Source organism: Bacillus rossius, chromosome 1, assembly GCF_032445375.1.
Source record: "Bacillus rossius redtenbacheri isolate Brsri chromosome 1, Brsri_v3, whole genome shotgun sequence".
Lineage (NCBI taxonomy): Eukaryota > Metazoa > Arthropoda > Insecta > Phasmatodea > Bacillidae > Bacillus > Bacillus rossius.
The window spans coordinates 239,023,255-239,043,233 of NC_086330.1; the positions used below are offsets into that span (position 1 = coordinate 239,023,255).

Below are 19,979 nucleotides of genomic sequence, written 5' to 3' on the forward strand. Positions count from 1 at the left end.
CTGTTGCTGTTGTAGGACAGAATCTGCCTTCAAGCAGGAAGGCAAGAAGATATAAGTATCTCAGAGGCCCCTGCTGATTCAGCATTCAAAACAAAAACTTCCTTTGTTCTATCCACTTGCCCTCACTCTAAAAGCCTTCAAGGCCACAAGATTGGCACCATGTCCGTGTAATCCTTTAACAGTCAATTCTGTTAAATTGGGCGTTCCATCCCTTACCCATTATATTATTTACATAACTTTTAACTGCTTTGGTATATGGCTGCTGCAGTAACAATTTTTATCATTTATTTCTTATAATTTACTTAATCTCTTGTGAAAAAATTTTTACATTTTTCTGAAGCCATTTTTATTGGGTTGTCTAAATGAAATACAGACCAGGCAAAATAAAACATTGTTAAAATGTGTTACTAGATATTGCTGGGCCACAGGATGTCGGTGCAGTGCTGCTCCAGCCATCTAGAGACGTGAAGCAACTGTGCTATCTAGGGGATAAGTGACTTGTTTGTGGTGGGGTTATGGTAAAGTGTGGCACTGATAAGTCATATTAAAAAAATAAACACACCATTTATTAGGACATAATGTATCTTTGGTGTGACTAAAATTGAGAGCCAAGAACAGATTTATAAGAACCGGAAATGAACCGAGAAATGGCAAAAAGTAGAACCAACACACCACTACTTTTAAGTTCAAAATAATTTTGGAAGAACACATGAGAAAACACTGTTTCATTAACACAAAATTAATTTGGTTTTTTGTCTAACATAGTCACTATCATTATTATTCTTGCTTGTGTTATACACTCAGATTTAACCAGTAATTTTTGTGATTAGTCGAACCAAATAAATTAAAGACCCATTTCACTACAACACTCACAATAACGACAAAATATAAAACACCCAAAGACAAAACCCTAGGTGAGTAAACACACAGAAAATACCAAAGATAACATTAAACAAACAATAACCCAATGAAATCTGTTCTCACTCACAACACTCCCACTAGAACTTCCAGCTTGAAACAATCATTTTCCTGAGTCCCAGTCCCTTAAAACAAAAACTGTTGCTTTGTGATTGGCAAGCTCTTGATTAGCACATCAGTTATCATATTGGCTGAACTTTGATGAAACACCTTAATCACTTTTCCATCACTTAGTTGACGTATGAAGTGATGTCTTGTGTCAATATGTTTCGTTCTTGCCCGATACCCACCTGTCTCTGTCAAATCAATCACACTTTTTATGTCACATAGGATGTTCATAGTTGTATAACAATCCTTGTCTAGCTCGCTTACCAGTCCTCTGAGCCAATTATCATAATACACTATAGTCCTCTGTTTCTTACTGCTCCAAGTACCAGCTCCTCCTTGCATGGTGAAAACATAACCCATCATCAAACGCTGATCAATGATAATCAACATCACAATGTCTCACTATATTGCCAGATCCCCCTTTGGTGAATTCAAACTTATTGTCTGCAGAGCCCTTCAAGTGCCGCATGATTCTTTTCACAGCCACCCAGTGAGCCTTTCCAGGACTGCTAATTAATCTACTGTCAAAACTTAGTGCAAATCCTATGATGGCCTGGTTCCCTGATAGATGTACATTAGACTTCCTGTGGCCTCTTGTAGCCCAGTCAAATAAGTTTTTTTTCCTGCATTAAATCATGTAGTTCCAAAATTTTCAGCAATGTGTAGAGGGAGGTCACGTGAACAACACCTAATGAAGTCCCACCGATTTCCAGTGCCGCCAGGGAAGGAGTGGGGGGGTTAAATGTCCTTTTTTTCAGTTTTTTGTGGATATCTCGAAAACGGTGAGTCGTACAGAAAATATTATAGTTATCCAACTTAAAGCTTATTAAATTACCTACATATTGATATATCATGTTTATCTCTGTGTGTTCCCGTCTCAGAGCAATGAGCAGGCGAAAATGAAAAATATTCTGAAAATTTTCTAGCGCCTCACGTTTTTCGTCAAAGTTTCCCACACAGTTATTTTCCATTCAATGTTACAGGAAATTCGTCTGAAAATAAGTTGTAGAACATTAAATTCCCTTCAATAATATGTAGCATTTACTAAATTATCTACAAGTAGTGAAAAGTTAGAGCGTTTTGAAGTTTAGGGGTAGATTTCAAGATTTCGCTACTTAACTGTTCATTTTTTAATTTCCGTTTTCAAGGGCTTTAACTCTCTGGAGCACGTTATTTATTGTTCATGTGAACAAATTTTTTTTTTCCAAAACAAGTAAAAATATATATGAATCAATGTATAAATTATATAATATGAATATATGATATAGTATTACATATTTTTATGATATATTCGTATATCATTGTAAACATATTTTATTTATATAAAATGTAATTTTTTCAACCATAGTTGCAAAATGGTAATAAGTTAAGTATCAAACACTCTACATAGCACATTTTGTCCATATTTGCATGTACATATTGCACACATTTATCATGGGTTCCAACTTAAGTGTCCTTAATTACCTTAATTATCGCTATACACTGTAAAAGCATGTCGTAACCTACATACCAAGGCACCATAATTTTAGTATAAATAAGTAACCACTGGTGAAGATAAAAATATGTAATAACCTGTATTTTCTTTGCTTCTTGGTGTAGGCCGTGTCAGGAAATTGTCTTGTGATGTTTCGGCAGTCATTGCAGCTGCCATCATCAGGTAGACTAAGTCTGACTGGACTGTCTACCTTATGATGGCAGCTGCAATGACTGCCGAAACATCGCAAGACAATTTCCTGATGGCCTACACCCAGAAGCCAAGCATATCCAGATAACGACCGTGAAAGTCTGCGATCTTTATTAAGTAATACCCTAAACATGCAAAAGTAAAAATATAAGTTTACACAACCTAATTCCCGGTCACCCCTTCACCCTAACAAACGTTTCCAGCTGTTGATACTCCTCATCGTCCAACTCTTCCGACTCCTCTTGAATGGGAGGACAGTTAGTGCAAGCACCGTAGCAATTACCACATACAGGTGAGCAGTGTATACCGGCTTTCCGACACCCACATCTCATACCGCAACCTGTGGCACAACGACAAAATATAGAGGTGAGCACGCTGTCAGGTGCAATAGGGGCCTTGGTCTTAATAGGAGTAAGATATCCCCTATCTTCTCTTGTCCAACCCCAACATTCAGGGTCGAGGGATTCATTTCCAAACCACTGTTGGACCTGTACGAACACTGCACGAGTGATGTATAGCAGCATCTTTTGTAGGCGGCAATGAAGACAAGTTTGCTTTCATCTTGGCTGACGATTTGACGAAGCACATGTACCGGTGAATATAAAAAAATATAACAACATTTATTCATCAAACAGCATGCTTCAACTAAGTTATTACATGCAACACAACAATTAAATGTACCTATGATGATTGAGGTCATACTCATGAGGTGGGGCCTGATACAACAGTAGGAACATTTGTTCCCCAGCTTCAGCAATGTCTCCTGGAGTGGATGTGGAGTAGTAAAACACATCAGCAATGTTTTTTGTTTGGTTGGGATACCGCTGAAAACATTTGACTATGGCTGCTTTAATTTTCCCATAAATTGCAGAAGTGGTATCACATCCAGTGAAGCCATGGATAAAGAGAATGTACTGTCTGAATGGCAAGGCCTGAAGTTGTTGGGAGGAGTACAGCCTGTCTTCTGTGTTACCTCGTCCAGGCTTCATGAAAAAGGCATTCATGTCTCGTGGTGTGAGTGCCACGAGTAAGACGAGCAGGTCTACGTCCTCGCCAACTACTACCACAGTTGAATGAGAGTTAGGTATTTTCTAATCCATACCTGACAACGCTGCAGTCAGCATCTCCTTTGGCTATGGAGAACTGTATGCCTTTTGCATTCAAAGCCTGTGCTAACATACTACATAATCAGCTATGTTTTATTGCTTTCGTTGGAAAGAAAGTTTTCCTGCTGAACAGTAGCCACCATGCTCTAATCAAAGTCTATGTCCACTGATGTTTTACTTGATGCTCTCCTATACTGTTCAGCTCTTTTCGTGGAATTAGTCTCTTTGTAACCATCGAAAACCACAGCAGAGTTGCAGCCATAATGATTGATGATGTAAGACACATATTGATCGCAGATGGAAGTGAACTTGGTGTTGTTGTTCCACGTTAATCTATGAAGGAGGAAGCCACCATCGATTACTGTGAAAGTGTTTTTCAGGTTTACTATTTGATTGTGTGAAGGAAAGGTATCGTAGAGAGCTGACTTTTTCGTTTTTCTCATGATCCCTTCATCTAAAAGAGTCATGGGGTATGGGGCTAACTCACACTTCAACAGCTCTTCTACATCCCCTTCAGTTTTCTTTGAAACTATGGTTCTTTGGAAAATCATTAAAGGCTCGACCACCACTACTTCGTTGTCCAGTTTGACAGTGTTGCTCATAGCAGCCAAAGGGACTACTACATTCTTCTTACATTGCTTAATTTCTGCAAAGTTCATTCCAAAAAAGTTTTCATTGTACGGGTTCCGATTTCCAGTGCTTGGTAACAGTTGATGTTGGTGGTTCCTATTACTCCAGTTGAAAGGGACACTAAATAATCACGTTCAGCAAAAGGAGGGTGATCAACCAACCACTGTGCAAGCTTCCTTCTGTCTTGGTCATCTCTGCTTATTCGTGATGCTCAAAAGTCAACATGCTGTTCTCCATTCATAGAATGGATGCCGTCAAATTGATCTAGTGAAGAACAAATGGCTGTAGCTGTGCATGCTCCTCCAACCCATTTCGCCAACACAGAATCACTAATGCCTCTCCCTCGTATTAGTCCCCCTTCATTTTTCATGTCACCCATCAGTGTCACTTCAATTGCCATATCAGACCACATTCCAGCCATTGGTGTACCAGTTCTGTTTACAGTGAAATATCCACGATCTATGAAATCCTCTTTAACTTCAGGGTAGCGAGTTGTTAGTCCAATCATGTCCTGAACATAGAGATGTGTACATTTCGCATAATGAAAATGCCCACTGGCATGGAAGAATGGAATCATCTGTTGGGCGCATGTCAAGTGGCCTTCCCAATTACCAGTCCGCTGTGCTGCAATGAACTTTTTCAACACCAAAACCATTTCAAAGTACTGCACCCATAAAGCTGATGTTGGCCTAGCATTTTTCAAATAATGTAACAGCTCATTGCTCAATTTCCCCCCTCTGACGAACTAACTACCTGACTACATGCATTCCTGCACTACCGGCCATCTCCAGAGCAGAAAACATTTCTAATTCAGCGTCACAAATAAGCGGTTAGCACTATATGAACTATGTACACATTTCATATTTTTATCATGTAATACCATTTACGTTTAAGGAAACAATAACATACGTAAAAATGCAAAAGTTCACACTTCATACATATTATATAAACATACATTCGCATATATTTCTATTTTCATATATATTTTACTTGTTTTGGTAATAAAAGACAATTTTTGTTCACTTGAACAATAAAATAACGTGCTCCAGAGTTAAAGCCCTTGAAAACGGAAATTAAAAAATTAACAGTTAAGTAGCGGAATCTCGAAATCTACCCCTGAACTTCAAAACGCTCTAACTTTTCACTGCTTGTAGATAATTTAGTAAATGCTACATATTATTGAAGGGAATTTAATGTTCTACAACTTATTTTCAGAAGAATTTCCTGTAACATTGAATGGAAAATAACTGTGTGGGAAACTTTGACGAAAAACGTGAGGCGCTACAAAATTTTCAGAATATTTTTCATTTTCGCCTGCTCATTGCTCCGAGACGGGAACACATAGAGATAAACATGATATACTAATATGTAGATAATTTAATAAGCTTTTTTTGGTAACTATAATATTTTCTGTACGACTCACCGTTTTCGAGATATCCGCAAAAAACTGAAAAAAAAAAGGGCTTTTAATTTAACCCCCCACTCTTCCCCTGGCGGCACTGGAAATCGGTGGGACTTTATTAGGTGTTGTTCACGTGACCTCCCTCTACACATTGCTGAAACTTTTGGAACTACATGATTTAATGCAGCAAAACCAACATTTTTAGTCTAATTTGACTGGGCTATAAGTAAGATATCTTGTTTTGGTTCATCATCACTTTCATGTGATTGTCATGCCATGTTTTTGAATAACTTTCAGTTGGCATCGCTCAGAGTAATGACTGCGTTGCATTCTTCCATGTTGAACTTGGTCAGTACCTCCTTAATGTGTCCTTCCTGGTCAATCCAGATTTTAGCTGCTGCTCGATCCCTTGTTACTATAATTTCAAGAATATACTTGCTCTCGCCTATGTTCTTCCTCTTAAAGCAATTCAATAATCCAGTTTTGATGGAATCCTTCATCTGACTGCTGTTGCAAGCAATGAGTACATCGTCGACAAAAACTGCTACAATGACAACATTTTCATTTTCTATTCTGGAATATCTTTCGTGCACGGTATAAAGGGCTTAAGTCAAAAAAGTTGAATTTTTAGATATTTATACTGTCATGCTCAGAAAAATCTAAGCTTTCCAATGGTACAAAGGGCATGAGTCTAAAATCAATAATAACGGCCGTTATAAGCGTTGGTTTAATTGACTTAAGTCAAAAATTCAAATGTGCGATCTGTATAAAGGTCTTATGTCAACATATGCCCTTTAGGTCATTATAAAATACTTTTGTTTCATGTGTTCTAAATGGCATAAGTCATGTTATGCCATTTTGAGTGCTTTTATCGATATGTACTAAGGACTTATGTCCACATATGACCTTTAGACCAATATAAAATACTTTTGTGTGCGTTATCTAAATGGCATAAGTCGTGTTATGCCATTTTGACTACCTTTTATCAATCTGTTCTAAGGGTTATGTCAACATGTAAAAAGAAAAGGTTATAAGATGTGCTCTAAAAAATAAATTACCAAGTACCAGTGGCATTACATCACTTTACCAATGCGGTAAGAAGCCAACAACGAATAAAAAAACTGAAGAAGAGCTTGAAGAAGTAAGAGCGCACATAAAATCTTTCCCCTCTTATGAAAGTCACTACACAAGACGGAGAAATGAAAAACAATATCTGCCTTCACATTTAAACCTTAAAATCATGTATGGCATGTACTGTGAGAAGGTTCAGAAGCCTGTTTCTAGAAAAATCTATGAGAATGAATTCCATAACATGAAGCTGTCATTTAAAAAGCCAAAAGTAGACACTTGTCACAAATGTGATAGCCTTCAAATGCAAACAAAAGTAGCCATGGACACTTCAAATGAAGCTGCCAAATCTGAGGCAGAAGACGTGCTAAAAAAAACATCAAGAAGAAGCAGATCTGGCATATGAGTCAAAAAGATCAGACAAGGCCATCTCAAAAATATATCCAACCAAAAAGTGTTTTACATTTGATCTGCAACAGTGTTTGCCTACGACATTTGTTTCGTCTTCTGTTGCATTTTACAAACGCCAGCTATGGACATATAATTTAACCGTGCATGATACTGCAACTGGCAAATCTACGAAGACTTCCCTCACATCTGTGCCATCAATCATAAGTTTCTCATTCCAGGACACACTCACATGGAATGCGATGTGGATCATGCTCTGATCGAAAAGAAGAAGAAAAATCTTCCCTTTCCCATCAACCACCCTCACGATTGGTATCAACTTGTAAGATCTACAGGACAGAAGCAGCAACTTTCTGTCAAAGAAATGACGCAAGAAGAGTTCTTCGTTTTTGCAGGTTTGTTAAAAGGGCCTAGTGGTCAGGAAAGTAAACAAGGAAGGCGAGCAATTCAAATGGCACAGTGTAAAGTGGTTGCGATATCTAAAAGACTATGGAGTGCTGCATTTTAGAGATTCTCTTCAAGAAGGTACTTTCAAAGATTTAAGCTACCTTCGAAGGGGTAAGAATAATCTCCAAACCACACATCTTGTGAAGAGGTACACTGACGATGTTGCAATTTCTGCAGCAAAGAAAAAAATCTTGTTGGACCTGCTTCCACTTGTACCTTCTGTTTTCCATGACTATTACTTAAAATTAAAGACATCAGTTGATGTGTCTTGCATTGATCCTGATCTGATAGAAATTAATCCCAACGAACTATGATTTAGAGCAATTTTTGTTTCTATGGTTTATTGTCATCATGTCCTTTACTTTCCAATTTTATTGTCATTTTAGTATTCTGATAATTAAAATTTTTGTTGCAGATTATGTATTGGGTTTCAACATTGAACAATTTGACTTACTGAAAGGGTAAAATTTGTTGATTAATTCTATATTTGTTGTATTTTGTATTTTATTTTCAGTTTCATATATTGGATTTCTAAAATGTCATTTTTAAATTTACTATTTTATCTGCTTGTAATATGAGTTAGTAGTAGAGCTTAAATCATTTTTGTGAAATAGTTTGTTTTACTTAAGTATTAATTTTGTATTGTATTTTGAGTTTTATACATTGGATTTGTAAAATGCCTTATTAAAATTTATGCATGATTTCATAATATTATTTAAATAAAGTAGTATAACTTAAATATTTTTACGACATGTATAAGTAGTTGTTACTTGAGTTTACATTTACCTTGCAAGGGTTAAACAGACTTATGTCACATCTTGTGAGATACAAAGGGCATAAGTCTGTCACAAAAATTTTAAATTTTCAAAAGAAGCACTAAATGTTTATAAATTACCGATATTTTCAGTCTAATTGATAACAGATATGTAAAACAATATATCATTTTATAATGGCACACACAGACCAAATAAGCGATTTTACATTATTTTCTAAACTTAGTTTTATCTCTCCCGAAAAGTTGTGTTTTTTGACTTAAGCCCTTTATACTGCGCACGAAAGATATATACTTTGGTCTGTCTGTGAACGAGATAAGCCTATTTCTTCCAGGGTATCGATTTAACTTCTGGTGCCATGCTCGACTTCCTTGCATGAGGCCATATATTGCTTTGAAAGTTAGCAAATCTTCTCTTCATTTCCTGTTAGTTTGAAGCCATTTGGTTGAGTCATATAAATATATTACAATAAGTCACCATGTAGAAAGCCCGTTACTACATCCATGTATTCAATATCTAAATCATACTTTGTAGCCAATGCCAAAACCAGTCTTATTGACTCTAGTCGTATTACAGGGGCAAACGTCTCTTCATAGTCAATACCCCTTTTGTGGGCACAACCTTTTGCGACCAACCTATCCTTGTAGTGTTTATTTTATCCTTCTGCATTTTTCTTAGTCTTGAACACCCATTTGCAGTCTATAGGCTTTCTATTGGCCGGCAAACTTATCTCCCATGCATTATTCTGTCTTACCGAATCAAGCTTCTCTTGCATGGCAAGTTTCAACTGTTTACTTTCTGAGCATTGCAGTGCTTTCTCCAGGGTTTCAGGATCAGGAGAGTCAACCTCAGCTTCGAATGTGATAAGAGCCTTACACCCACTCGCAGATGTCTCAAGTCTGGTTTTCAACCACTCCAGGCTTCCTCTGGTGTTTGTCCATTCAGTACCCTGGTGGTGAGCGATTGTGTAAGTAGTGTCTTCTCCACAAGGCTGTGATTTAGTCTCTCAGCTACTGCATTCTGTTCAGATGTATAGGGGCAAGTGGTCTGGTGCTGGATTCCCAGATACCTGAAGGTCACCAACAATTCTGTGTTCACATACAGTGAAACTCGTTTAAAACGATCCCGCACAATACAATTTCCCATTTCATACGATCAAATGCTTCGGTCCCGCCATTTTCTCCATATTATGTGGGTTATTATTTTCCGTGTAAGACGATCCTTGTAAAATTAGTTTCCCATATGAAACGATCTTTTTTTAAGTTTAAATGCATTATTTATTGGGAAATCACCGTTATATTTTTTAGTTTAAAAATACGTAATAGGTTGACATGTATAAGTTTGGTTGATGCCTGTACAGAGTGCGCGCACAAAGTCGATTATTCACATTGATTGCTCGCCGGTTGGCATCATTTTTGGTTAGGTTGATGGCCGAATAGAGTGCGCGCCTGTAGCTGACTATCGATATGGGTAACTCGCCGACTGCTGCAACACGCGATTCTGTCTATTACCGACTGCCGAGTAGTATTACCGCCACAGATTCCCGCTAATTATGTTAGCGTCGTCTTGCACGGGAGTTACGTTTTTTTTTTTTAATTTTTATTTTCTTTTCATTTGAAGGTGATACAAAATATGGTTTTAGTTTCATAATACAGTAGAGTCCCGAAAACTCGGCACTCGATAACCCGGCAATCCGGATAACTCGGCCACACCCTGACTAGGGGAAAATCCCAGCACGCAGACACGTTCAAGGTCCCGCATTCCTTTGTCTCACGCCACACCCCACTCCTCCCCCACATGTCTGGCGCGGGCGCGCGCTCAACCATTCAGTGTTCAGTCTACCTGTAGTCTTCTGTCTTATTATGTAAATTATTGTTCACTGTGTATTCATTAATGTTCATTTTCATGTAGCAATGTGTCGATGCCTTCATAAAGTATGTACTTTTACTTCGTTTAAAGATACAGTATAACCTCGTTAATCCGTGATGCGCTAATTCAGGAATCGAATAATCCGGGACGATTTAAAAGTGCAGAAAAAAAAAAGTAAAAATTGTCAGCGCTTAAAATTAACGTCACGCGGGCCGGCGGCTGGCAAACACTGCAAGCCATCGCGTGGGCCGCCAAACTCTGCAACGCTGTTTGTACCGACCCTTTGTGTCGCCCCCCTTTCAGCTGTCACATTTGTCACTCTTTAAACTTGAGGGGGATGTCCTGACTTCTGCTTCCCGTCTCCGTTTGTTTGAATGTTTCACGTGCTGCTGAGTTACTTTCTGCCCGCCAACGCACGGCAGGCGCCTGGCGAGTGACGTGTCTAGCTGGCATTTGGCTTGACGAAAAGGGAAGGGGGGGAGGGGGTCTACACAAAATTTATGTGTGCAAGGTCAGCACGATCTTATCTTTCTCTCTTCGGCTGTTGTAAATGACTGTGAACTAATGGCTAGGCAGTGCCAAATTTTTTTAAGCCGAGACACTAATTCAAAGACGGCCCTTACCGTGAACGGATTATCTGGGTTAATTTTTTTTTACAGGATTTCAATTATCCCGGCATCCGCGGGTCCCAATTAACACGAATAATGGGGAGTTTACTATTTTTTATCAATCTGCTGCCAAGGTGCAGTAAGCCTCGGGAGATGTTACGTCACATGACCTTTGTGTTAATCCAGTTGCACGCCGGTGCCTGAGAAGCTTGACAAGTCCTTCCGGGCTTTTAATCGCTAGTCCCTGAAATTCGGTAATCCGTGATTATCTCGGTCCTGACCATCACGTATTAACGAGGTTCTACTGTATTTGGACAGTTAATTCTTTTTGTATTTTCAAGTAAACAATACATGCAAGTAGAGTACCGTATTTTCTGATGAAGCATTCATACTTATGCTTTTTGAACACTATTCCCGATAACTCGGCATATTCACAAACTCGGCTAACCTTCGGTCCACATTAGGCCGAGTTTTCGGGACTCTACTGTAATGGTGTTAAATAAGAGTGCAATCAAACGCAAAGTGTTGTCATTAAAAGAAAAGCTGGTCATTATAAACAAAGTTAATTCCAATCCCAAGGTTCCACGAGTGGCGATCGCTAAGGAGTTGGGAATACCACCATCAACACTTAATACCATTGTTGCCAAACAAGAAGAAATACGTTCTGAGGCTGGCAATATTTCATCGACCTGTAAGAAGAGGAAGAGTGGAAAATATGAAGAGATAGAAAAACCATTGCTTGAATGGTTTAAACAACAACGTGCACAAAACATCCCATTGAGTGGTGTGATTTTAAAAGAAAAAGCAGAACAAATTGCTTTGACAATGTTGAGTTTAAAGCATCAAATGGTTGGCTTGACCGATTTAAGAATAGGACTGGCATTGTGTACCGGGCAATAAGTGGAGAGTCTGAGAGTGTGAGTGAAGAATCAATAGATGCCTGGAAAATATTATTGCCTCAAATTAATTTGGCAAAGTGTCTGGCTCATTGAAAATTTCATAATGAAGCAAACTGAGAAGAACTCCAAGCAAACAACACTGGATCACTTTTTTCAAAAAATTTAATTTAGAACATGTAATATTGTACTGTTTTGTGTAAACATTTATTATTTAATATACGTAAATGCAAGTAGGAATTAGTTTCACAAATACAAAATTTAATCTTTGTTTTGTTATACAGTCTTAGGCTCTATTTTTCATAAGAAATTTTTACCATTTGTAAATTTTTTCAATTATACTGATAGTAAGCTATGAAAAAGAGGATAGTTTCCTTTTTATTTGTACGAAGTTTTGGCAGCTAAGAAGTTTCTTCTTGACAGTCCCTTGAAAAACGTCTTAACAGTGTTTCACTGTATTTCCCATTATCTGTATGCAATGTTTTGACACGTCAGCTTATCTGTCTCTCAACAATCGACTTAAAAACCTTTGTTTAGTTGCCTCATTCTTAGATATGAAGAAGTAGACAAATACCTTCCTAGAGTAACCATCGATGAGCGTGAAGAATTAGAGTGAACCTCAAATTGATTGTTCCTCCATTGGGTCACAAATATCAACATGCACTAATTGAAGTGATTTATGTGCCCTAGACCCCAGACGATAGAATGGAAGTCTGTGCTGCTTACCTTTCACACACCTCGTCCACGGGAAACTTCAACCTTGGTAAATGTTAGATCAGTCACTGAGCCATTCCTCAACTGCCTCATACCCCATCGATTCAAGCAGCCAAGTCTTCTGTGCCACAATGCACCACTAGACATATCAGGCATCAAGCAAGACACAATTGGTCTTCTCTTCAGGACGATTCATACCGTACATGTTGTTAAAAAAGGAGGCAGTGGCAACCAGTTCCCAGTTAGTGTGGTATATGCCATTAAAATTCAATGTGGCCATTCTTGACAATTCTACTTAGGCTACTGAGAGCAGATTGGTGGAAAGTTTAGGCACATATAATACTTCTTTTGCCTTAAGGTGTCAGCCTTTCCGGGTACAAATACATTTAGAAGTACATCCCCCTTGCAGCTAGCTGACAGTCAGTTGTTATCGGCTATTACAACCTGATCATTTGATTTTCGTAAGCGTTCAACAGCCAGTTGAGTTTTCTAGTGAAGTGTGCCATTGCCCCATAATCTATATACTATTCCTCAGCGTCTCCACTTCCCGTTCAAAGAAATTTGAGAAATGCACTGTAACCTTTTTTCTTGGTTCTACATTCTTCATTTCTACATTTCTTACTAGTTCATCTCGCTGTGGGCAATTTTGTGCTAAGTGGCCGAACTCACTGCAATCATAGCATCTGGGGCCCTTTTTAAAATCCCATTTTTCTGTAGTGCTATAGAAGGCAAATTAACTAGAAGAAAATACATCTAATGTCAAAAAAAAGTAACAATTACTAATTTGTGAAGATTACTTCACTACAAATAGATAGAAGTAACAGCTACTTTTTGTTTTTAAATTACATGAAATACAAGTAAAATCTAATTGTAAAGTAATTGTTAATGGTAACATGATTACTTCTAATTTATTACATTATGTGAAATCACTGAAATAGCCCGCTATGTGTCTGCTGAAGTTCCCCTATCATCAAGGATATTACTATTACTGAGTGATTTACACATAACCAAAACTTAAATATTACCAGTACTTGTTAATGACTAGAAACAAGATATTCATGGTTTTATTTTCAGGTCATTTTTGTTCCTAAACCATGATATTTTGGCTTTATAATTTTTAGAAATTGTTTATTCATAAAAATAGTGTACTATTTAATAAATATGATCCTAAAATGTTTCTCTGTATTTATTTCACCAAATCAGTGACAAATGGAATACATGATACATTTTTACAATTAAATAATTTGTAATAAGCATGACAAGTGTCAAGGGCAGGATTACTAGCAAAATAAAAATTAATCTGCAGGTGTTTGTGTATGTTTGAAAAATGTACCCTCAGTGATGTAAAGAGAATTTGTGTGAACAAGAAATGCAAGATCAAACAAAGTATTATTAAAAATATTAAAACCTTAAATGTTAGTAAATGAGTCAGGGTTGGAAAAAAACCAGGTTTATTTTAAAAAACCTAACAACCAGGTTTTTTTGGTTTAAACCAGGTTTTTCTATTGTGCTAATTATTTTGGCTCTCACCACACTCAAACTATGCATATGTGTGTGCGTGTGTGTTTTATTAAATCCATTTATCCACTGAAGATTCTAATATCTACCAAAGAGTTTGCACAAATATATTGTTAAAATACTAAAAGAAAAGAAAAACTGTGACAGTACTACAGTGTGTATAACATAATAACTCACCAAACCTAAATGTCATTAATAAATGCTTAAAGAAAACACACACTCTCTTTTCCCTTTGGTCTTGTGGTTTATCAGTTTAAAAAAATTAAGCTTGTTCTTTCCTGTTTGTATTGCAGGTCATATTACATCATTGTAGATTGTTTTTGTTGAATGCTTTAAACAGAAATACAAATTTGGATGCTTTCTCTAGAGGTGATTTTTCATTCTGATAACTTGACCCTCAAGTTCGTTGCCATGTTTTTTAGATTTGGCCCTCACACCCTTTCTTGACTCCTTAACTTCTTCAAATAAAAGCCATACAATATCCCGCTTTCTGCCACTTATGCTGAACCAGTGAAGTTATAGCATCAAAGAATTGAAGTCCAGCAATTCTGCACATCTGAATGGCTGTTTTAAACTAGAATGGTTTAAATCATGGTTTAAACGAAGTGGTTTATGCAAAAAAAAAAATCAAACTTTTTAAATAATTTTTTTAAAGAATGTCTTAACTTTTTTTAATGAAAGGTCTAATTTCTCTTTAATAACAACAAATGTTTGATCATTAATGTATTTTGTGATTTACAGGGGAAAAATTATATCCTAATCAAGAACCTTTAAGTAAAATTATCTTTATTAATTTTTTATACCTAAATCATACTCTACTAAATACTCCTTAAAAATTAAAAACATTAAATAGTTAATTTCTATTCTGTGGGAAATCTCTTACTGTACTTTATAGCATTATAACACTTATTATGTGGGGAAGACCCTTTCTATGTAGCTGATTTCAGGAATTGTGTCAAAAATTATTAATTTATCTGAATTCATATATACACACATAGTTTGAACATGGTAAGAACAAAATAAAAAATAACCTGGTTTAAACCTAAAAACCTCATTTTTTTAGCAAAGAAAACTGTATTTTTTTTCCAACTCTGAAAATGACTTAACCACAGAAAGAGGTATTTCCTCACAGGAGGTTTCCTCACAGGAGGAAGATTCTACATATGTAGAACAAGTGTTCCCCATAGAATAAGGGATATGAAGTACAGTCAGGGATTTCCTATGGAATAAGAATGAACTATTTAATGTTTTTAATTTTTAAAAAGTAGGTAAGTATTTAGCAGGGTATGATCTACATCTTATTCAGATAATTTTAACTATAAGATTTTGGATTAATAGCTACATATGTTTTTACACTTTCTTTAAAAAAAAATAAGATATTCTATAAAAAAAATATATTTAAAAAAACCTTGGTTTTTGACGTGACGTCTAATAAATCGAAGAACGCCGGCTGCACGCACGAAAAGGTGTCCCGTAACGCACATTGTCCCACTACAATGTGTCCCATTACATTCATTGTAGATTGTACGCTTGCGCCGCATCTATCTCTCTTCCACTCAATTGGAACAACCATCGATTTGACTTTTCAATCATGTTTTTGTCGTTTGAATTATTAATATTATGTAATTTAACGATCGTCCACCGATTTTCAGCACAATCGGTACGGTTATTTAAAAGTAATGTTGAATTTTCAAATATGTTTTTGTACGAACAATGGTGTTTTACAGTTACACATAATTATTCAAATTACACCCGGGATCTTTTGCACAATGTTTTAAAAATAATTGTTACACCTTATATATAAGTTTGGTGTATTTGGGATGCGTATTTGTTATAAAATTGAATTATAAATACGAAATAATATTATTCCCCTATGGTGCTGCCATCTACGGTGACGGACGCGAACCGAACGAATCGCGCTACCTATCAGCTTCCGCGACAACCAGGCACTCGTTAATATATATTTTCCTTTGTTTATCTCGAGGGGTGTTATTATTAATGAATTATAAATAAAATTTCGTGCCCAGGGCCACAATTGCGTTTTGAGTACTGGAAGACATAAAAATGTAAAATATTCTCAACAAATTTTAATCTCGGCCCCAGAGCACCACGAGCGTCTGGGTTGGAGATTAAAGCCGAAATTCTTTCTTAAACTTACTAATACTTTTTTATTAACTGCAAGGGCATTTTTATTAAATTCTACGTTTAATTTCACTACGAACAAACTTCGTCGTTAAATGTGTAATTGCGAAAAAGCGTAAAACATTCTCGATAATCTTGAAGTTAAATAGCAAACATGTATAAAAGTTATAGTTAAAATAATCTCTTCGTTAAAGTAATAAACATATTTGAATTAATGAGTGCAAATAAAAGTAATTTTTAGAGATGGGATTTTCGAATCTTGGATTCGTCGAATGTACCGAATCCTATGGATTCGAGGAATCGTAGGATCCGAGGTGGGATTCGAGGTGGGTTTTTAAGAGTTTTAGGTAGTAATTCAAAATTATAGTGCTGGGCGAAGTTCGAAAATTTCTAACTGAAACGAACCCTTACATTCGGTTCGGTTCAAAACCTCTTAAAATATATTCGAAAAACTGAAAGTGTTAAAAAAAAATTTCGTTTTTCTAATTTTCTAACCCCCATTTGAGACCATTCACAAAACAGCACAACAAAATTCCATTACTTGTAATATTCCGAATTTTATCGCATAATCGTCGCCTCAACAGTTTCAAGCGCAGACAAAATAAAAAAAAAATTATTAATCGTCGCATAACTGGCATAGCATTTTTTCATATAGGCAAGTTTGTTTTTTGTTTACTTTAGAGAATTTTGTATGCATTTCTCGTACTACGTAATATAAACTATCGTACAAATGCCAAAGGTATTGTTTATTATTATACCTTTAACTATAGTGTGTGTATGAGAATTGTTGTAAAATCACCAAATATTGCGTACCCCATACGTTAAACTAAAGTGCATGTACGAGAACTCCCGTATTTTGACAAAACTAACGTGATCAAGTTAACACGAGACAAATGCGGTAGGAAATGATTACGTAAATTACATATTTTAAATTACTGGGATGTATTTATTTTCTTTAGCCTTTTTGGTTATAACAGTCAGATACTGAAAATATTAATTTAATCTTGTGTATTAAAACATTAAAAGTACTGGTCCAGTAAATTTTACAGTACGGTAATAAGTTGACTAGCGTAGTCGCGGCAGCCATCATTATTTCTCGTGTTTTCTTTTTTCCTACACAAATTTCTATAACCAAACTTCTTACGTTAATGTTTATATATATATAAAGAAATTAAATGCAAAATGATTTTCTCTAAATTTTTTTCTTTCCTTCATTATTTATTGCATAAACTTTACTTATAAAATTGTTTGCAATGTTTTAATAAAGCTAAGCTATATAATGTTTTAATTTTACATATAGCTGGAGAACCTTTCTTTCTCACCATTCAGTTAAAGACCAAAATGCTGGTTGTCGGTTAATTTTAATTCAAAACAATTATTTCTGTACGAGGTTCGGTTCGGCTTGGTTAAAAATTTTTTTTGCTATGGTTCGATTCAGTTTGGTTCGGTTCGAAACCAGAAAACTGAGGTTCGCCCAGCTCTAGAAAATTGTATACCTAATCTATATTATAAAGGTAACGAAAATAGCACAAACATAAGATAAACTACGCTGCATTTTGTCAATTAGCCTAACTACTCGATCATTTCCAACCTTCAATAATATAACATTGCAGAAAAAAACGTAATTTTTTTAAATGGTGTCTGTTATACAAACGTATTTTATTGAAAACATAGGAAGGATTAATTTAACAGAGAATTAGACAGATGCAAACTTACGTGTGTGGTTTTTGAGGTTATTTGTCTCTATTTTATATCAGGTGTAAAAACTATGCACTTATTTTATAATTTTATAAATACACATGTGATTTTTTTTAACACATAGGATAGGCCTATGTAATTTTTTAAAATAAATGTGTGATTTTTTTTTAATAACATGTGGTGAAGTTTAGTGTGGGACTGGGATTCGAGATTCGATGACAAACACTGAGGATTCGAACAAGGATTCGGATTCGACCAAAATGTGGATTCGTCCCATCCCTAGTAAATTTATCAATTAAATTGTAAATTTCATTTCACTCCTTTGTATCCATACAAAATAGTGATGATTCAATAAAAATGATTCAATTTTATTCATAAAAGTATGCAATCGTTAAATAATGTTTGGTTATGACATTGTCACGTTACACTATCGTCCGTAAACCGACTTTACAGACAACCAATTTTTTAAAAAAAAAAAAAACACTTGATTTAAACCATAGTTTAAACCATGATTTAAAAAACATCGTGGTTTAAATCAGCCAACCCTGAAATGAGTACATTTTGTTAAAATACTAATTAATTTCATGATTTTGGTTGTTGTTTACAACGTTGTGTGGTGCAACGCCATGCTTTTGTGTAATTTTAGTTTTATCAAAGTTCACCATACAATCTCGTCCCTGGCAATAACCTTTAAGTAACTCTTCAGCTGCTCTCTGCTCCAACGTCTTGGCTTGTGGCTCGCCTCCTGCTGTCGCAGCCGGCATAGCTGAGGCGGGCTTATCTGTCGCAGGAGCACCAACATTCCTGGTGCTACTCTCTCCTGGGTCCCCAGGCACTGGCTCATCCTTGCTCGAACTGCACACAGCAGAAGGGGGAATACACAATTCACACAGCCATCAATTAAACCACATGATTACAACTTTATATTATTTTGGTGTCATGAGTAGTAGTTTTGGGATAAAATGTTTTCCTGTAAACCCTATTAAGAAGTTTCCTTTTTATCTATACTATTATAAATCTGTATCTGTCTGTTTGTTTGTTCAAGCATCACAGTTTGTTTGTTCAAGCAACACACCAAAACTACTGGACCAATTCCGATAAAACTTTTTGTGTTTAAAAGCTTATTTTTTGACTTACAAACTGGTATATATTTTATCTCAATACAATGACGGGAACTGGCGTATTTACACAAAAACAAAATTTTTGCATAGATAATTCCTATCCATCTCTTTTGTGAGACCCATCCGCTTAGTGAAGCTCACGGCGGCTCGTCAACTAACAGCGCTAATAACAGTTTAGTTTTGAATTTATTCAATAGATGGCCTTGCATGAAATTTAAAACGGTTATCACTTCATTTATCTGACAAGTCTTTGTTCGAGCATCACACAAAAACTACTGAACTGATTTGTATTAAACATTGGTGTTTAAAAGCTTATGATTAGACTTAAAAATTTATACATATTTTTACGTAATCTAGAACACGAGAGCAGCTTAAAAGAAATTGAAGATTAGGTTGTGTTGAAACAAACATGGCATCAAAGATATTTAAAATTATAGGTTCTACAAAGAATTGCAAATTAGACGATATCTTTTAAAAACACTTTTATTAGCTTCACTTGTAACTAACTACAGTAAGTCCTCGGTTTACGTCGGGGTTACGTTCCTGAAAACCGCGACGTAAATAGAAACGACGCAAAATGAGCCATGTTTCATGCCACCGGCCGGCCACGGCCCAAGGTCGGCCGGAAGCGCTGGCATACAGACGTGACAACGGGCAATTTTATCAGCAAATGACAACCGACAGCGTGGGAAACAAGTCAAACTAGTACTTCTCAGCTTTATAGAATGGTTATTTAACCAGCTGCTTTATTACCTTTATTGATTGAAATATAAAAACAGATATATAGTACATACTGTACGTAAGAGCAGGAAGCGTCCCTCATGATGTATGATAAGATAAGGCGGTGAACATGTAGCTTACGCTACATA

At 36.1% G+C, this 19,979-nt stretch overlaps 1 protein-coding gene across 2 annotated transcripts in view; it reads right to left on the reverse strand.

Moving 5' to 3' along the window:
- The window catches only part of LOC134527395 (G-patch domain and KOW motifs-containing protein-like), a 73,153-nt gene that overhangs the window by 43,078 nt on the left and 10,096 nt on the right, over positions 1-19,979 (reverse strand). For both annotated transcript variants that reach the window (XM_063360053.1, XM_063360052.1), the window contains exon 2: positions 18,678-18,844. In XM_063360053.1, coding sequence (XP_063216123.1) covers positions 18,678-18,844 — 167 coding nt within the window. The remainder of the gene's footprint in view (positions 1-18,677; positions 18,845-19,979) is intronic.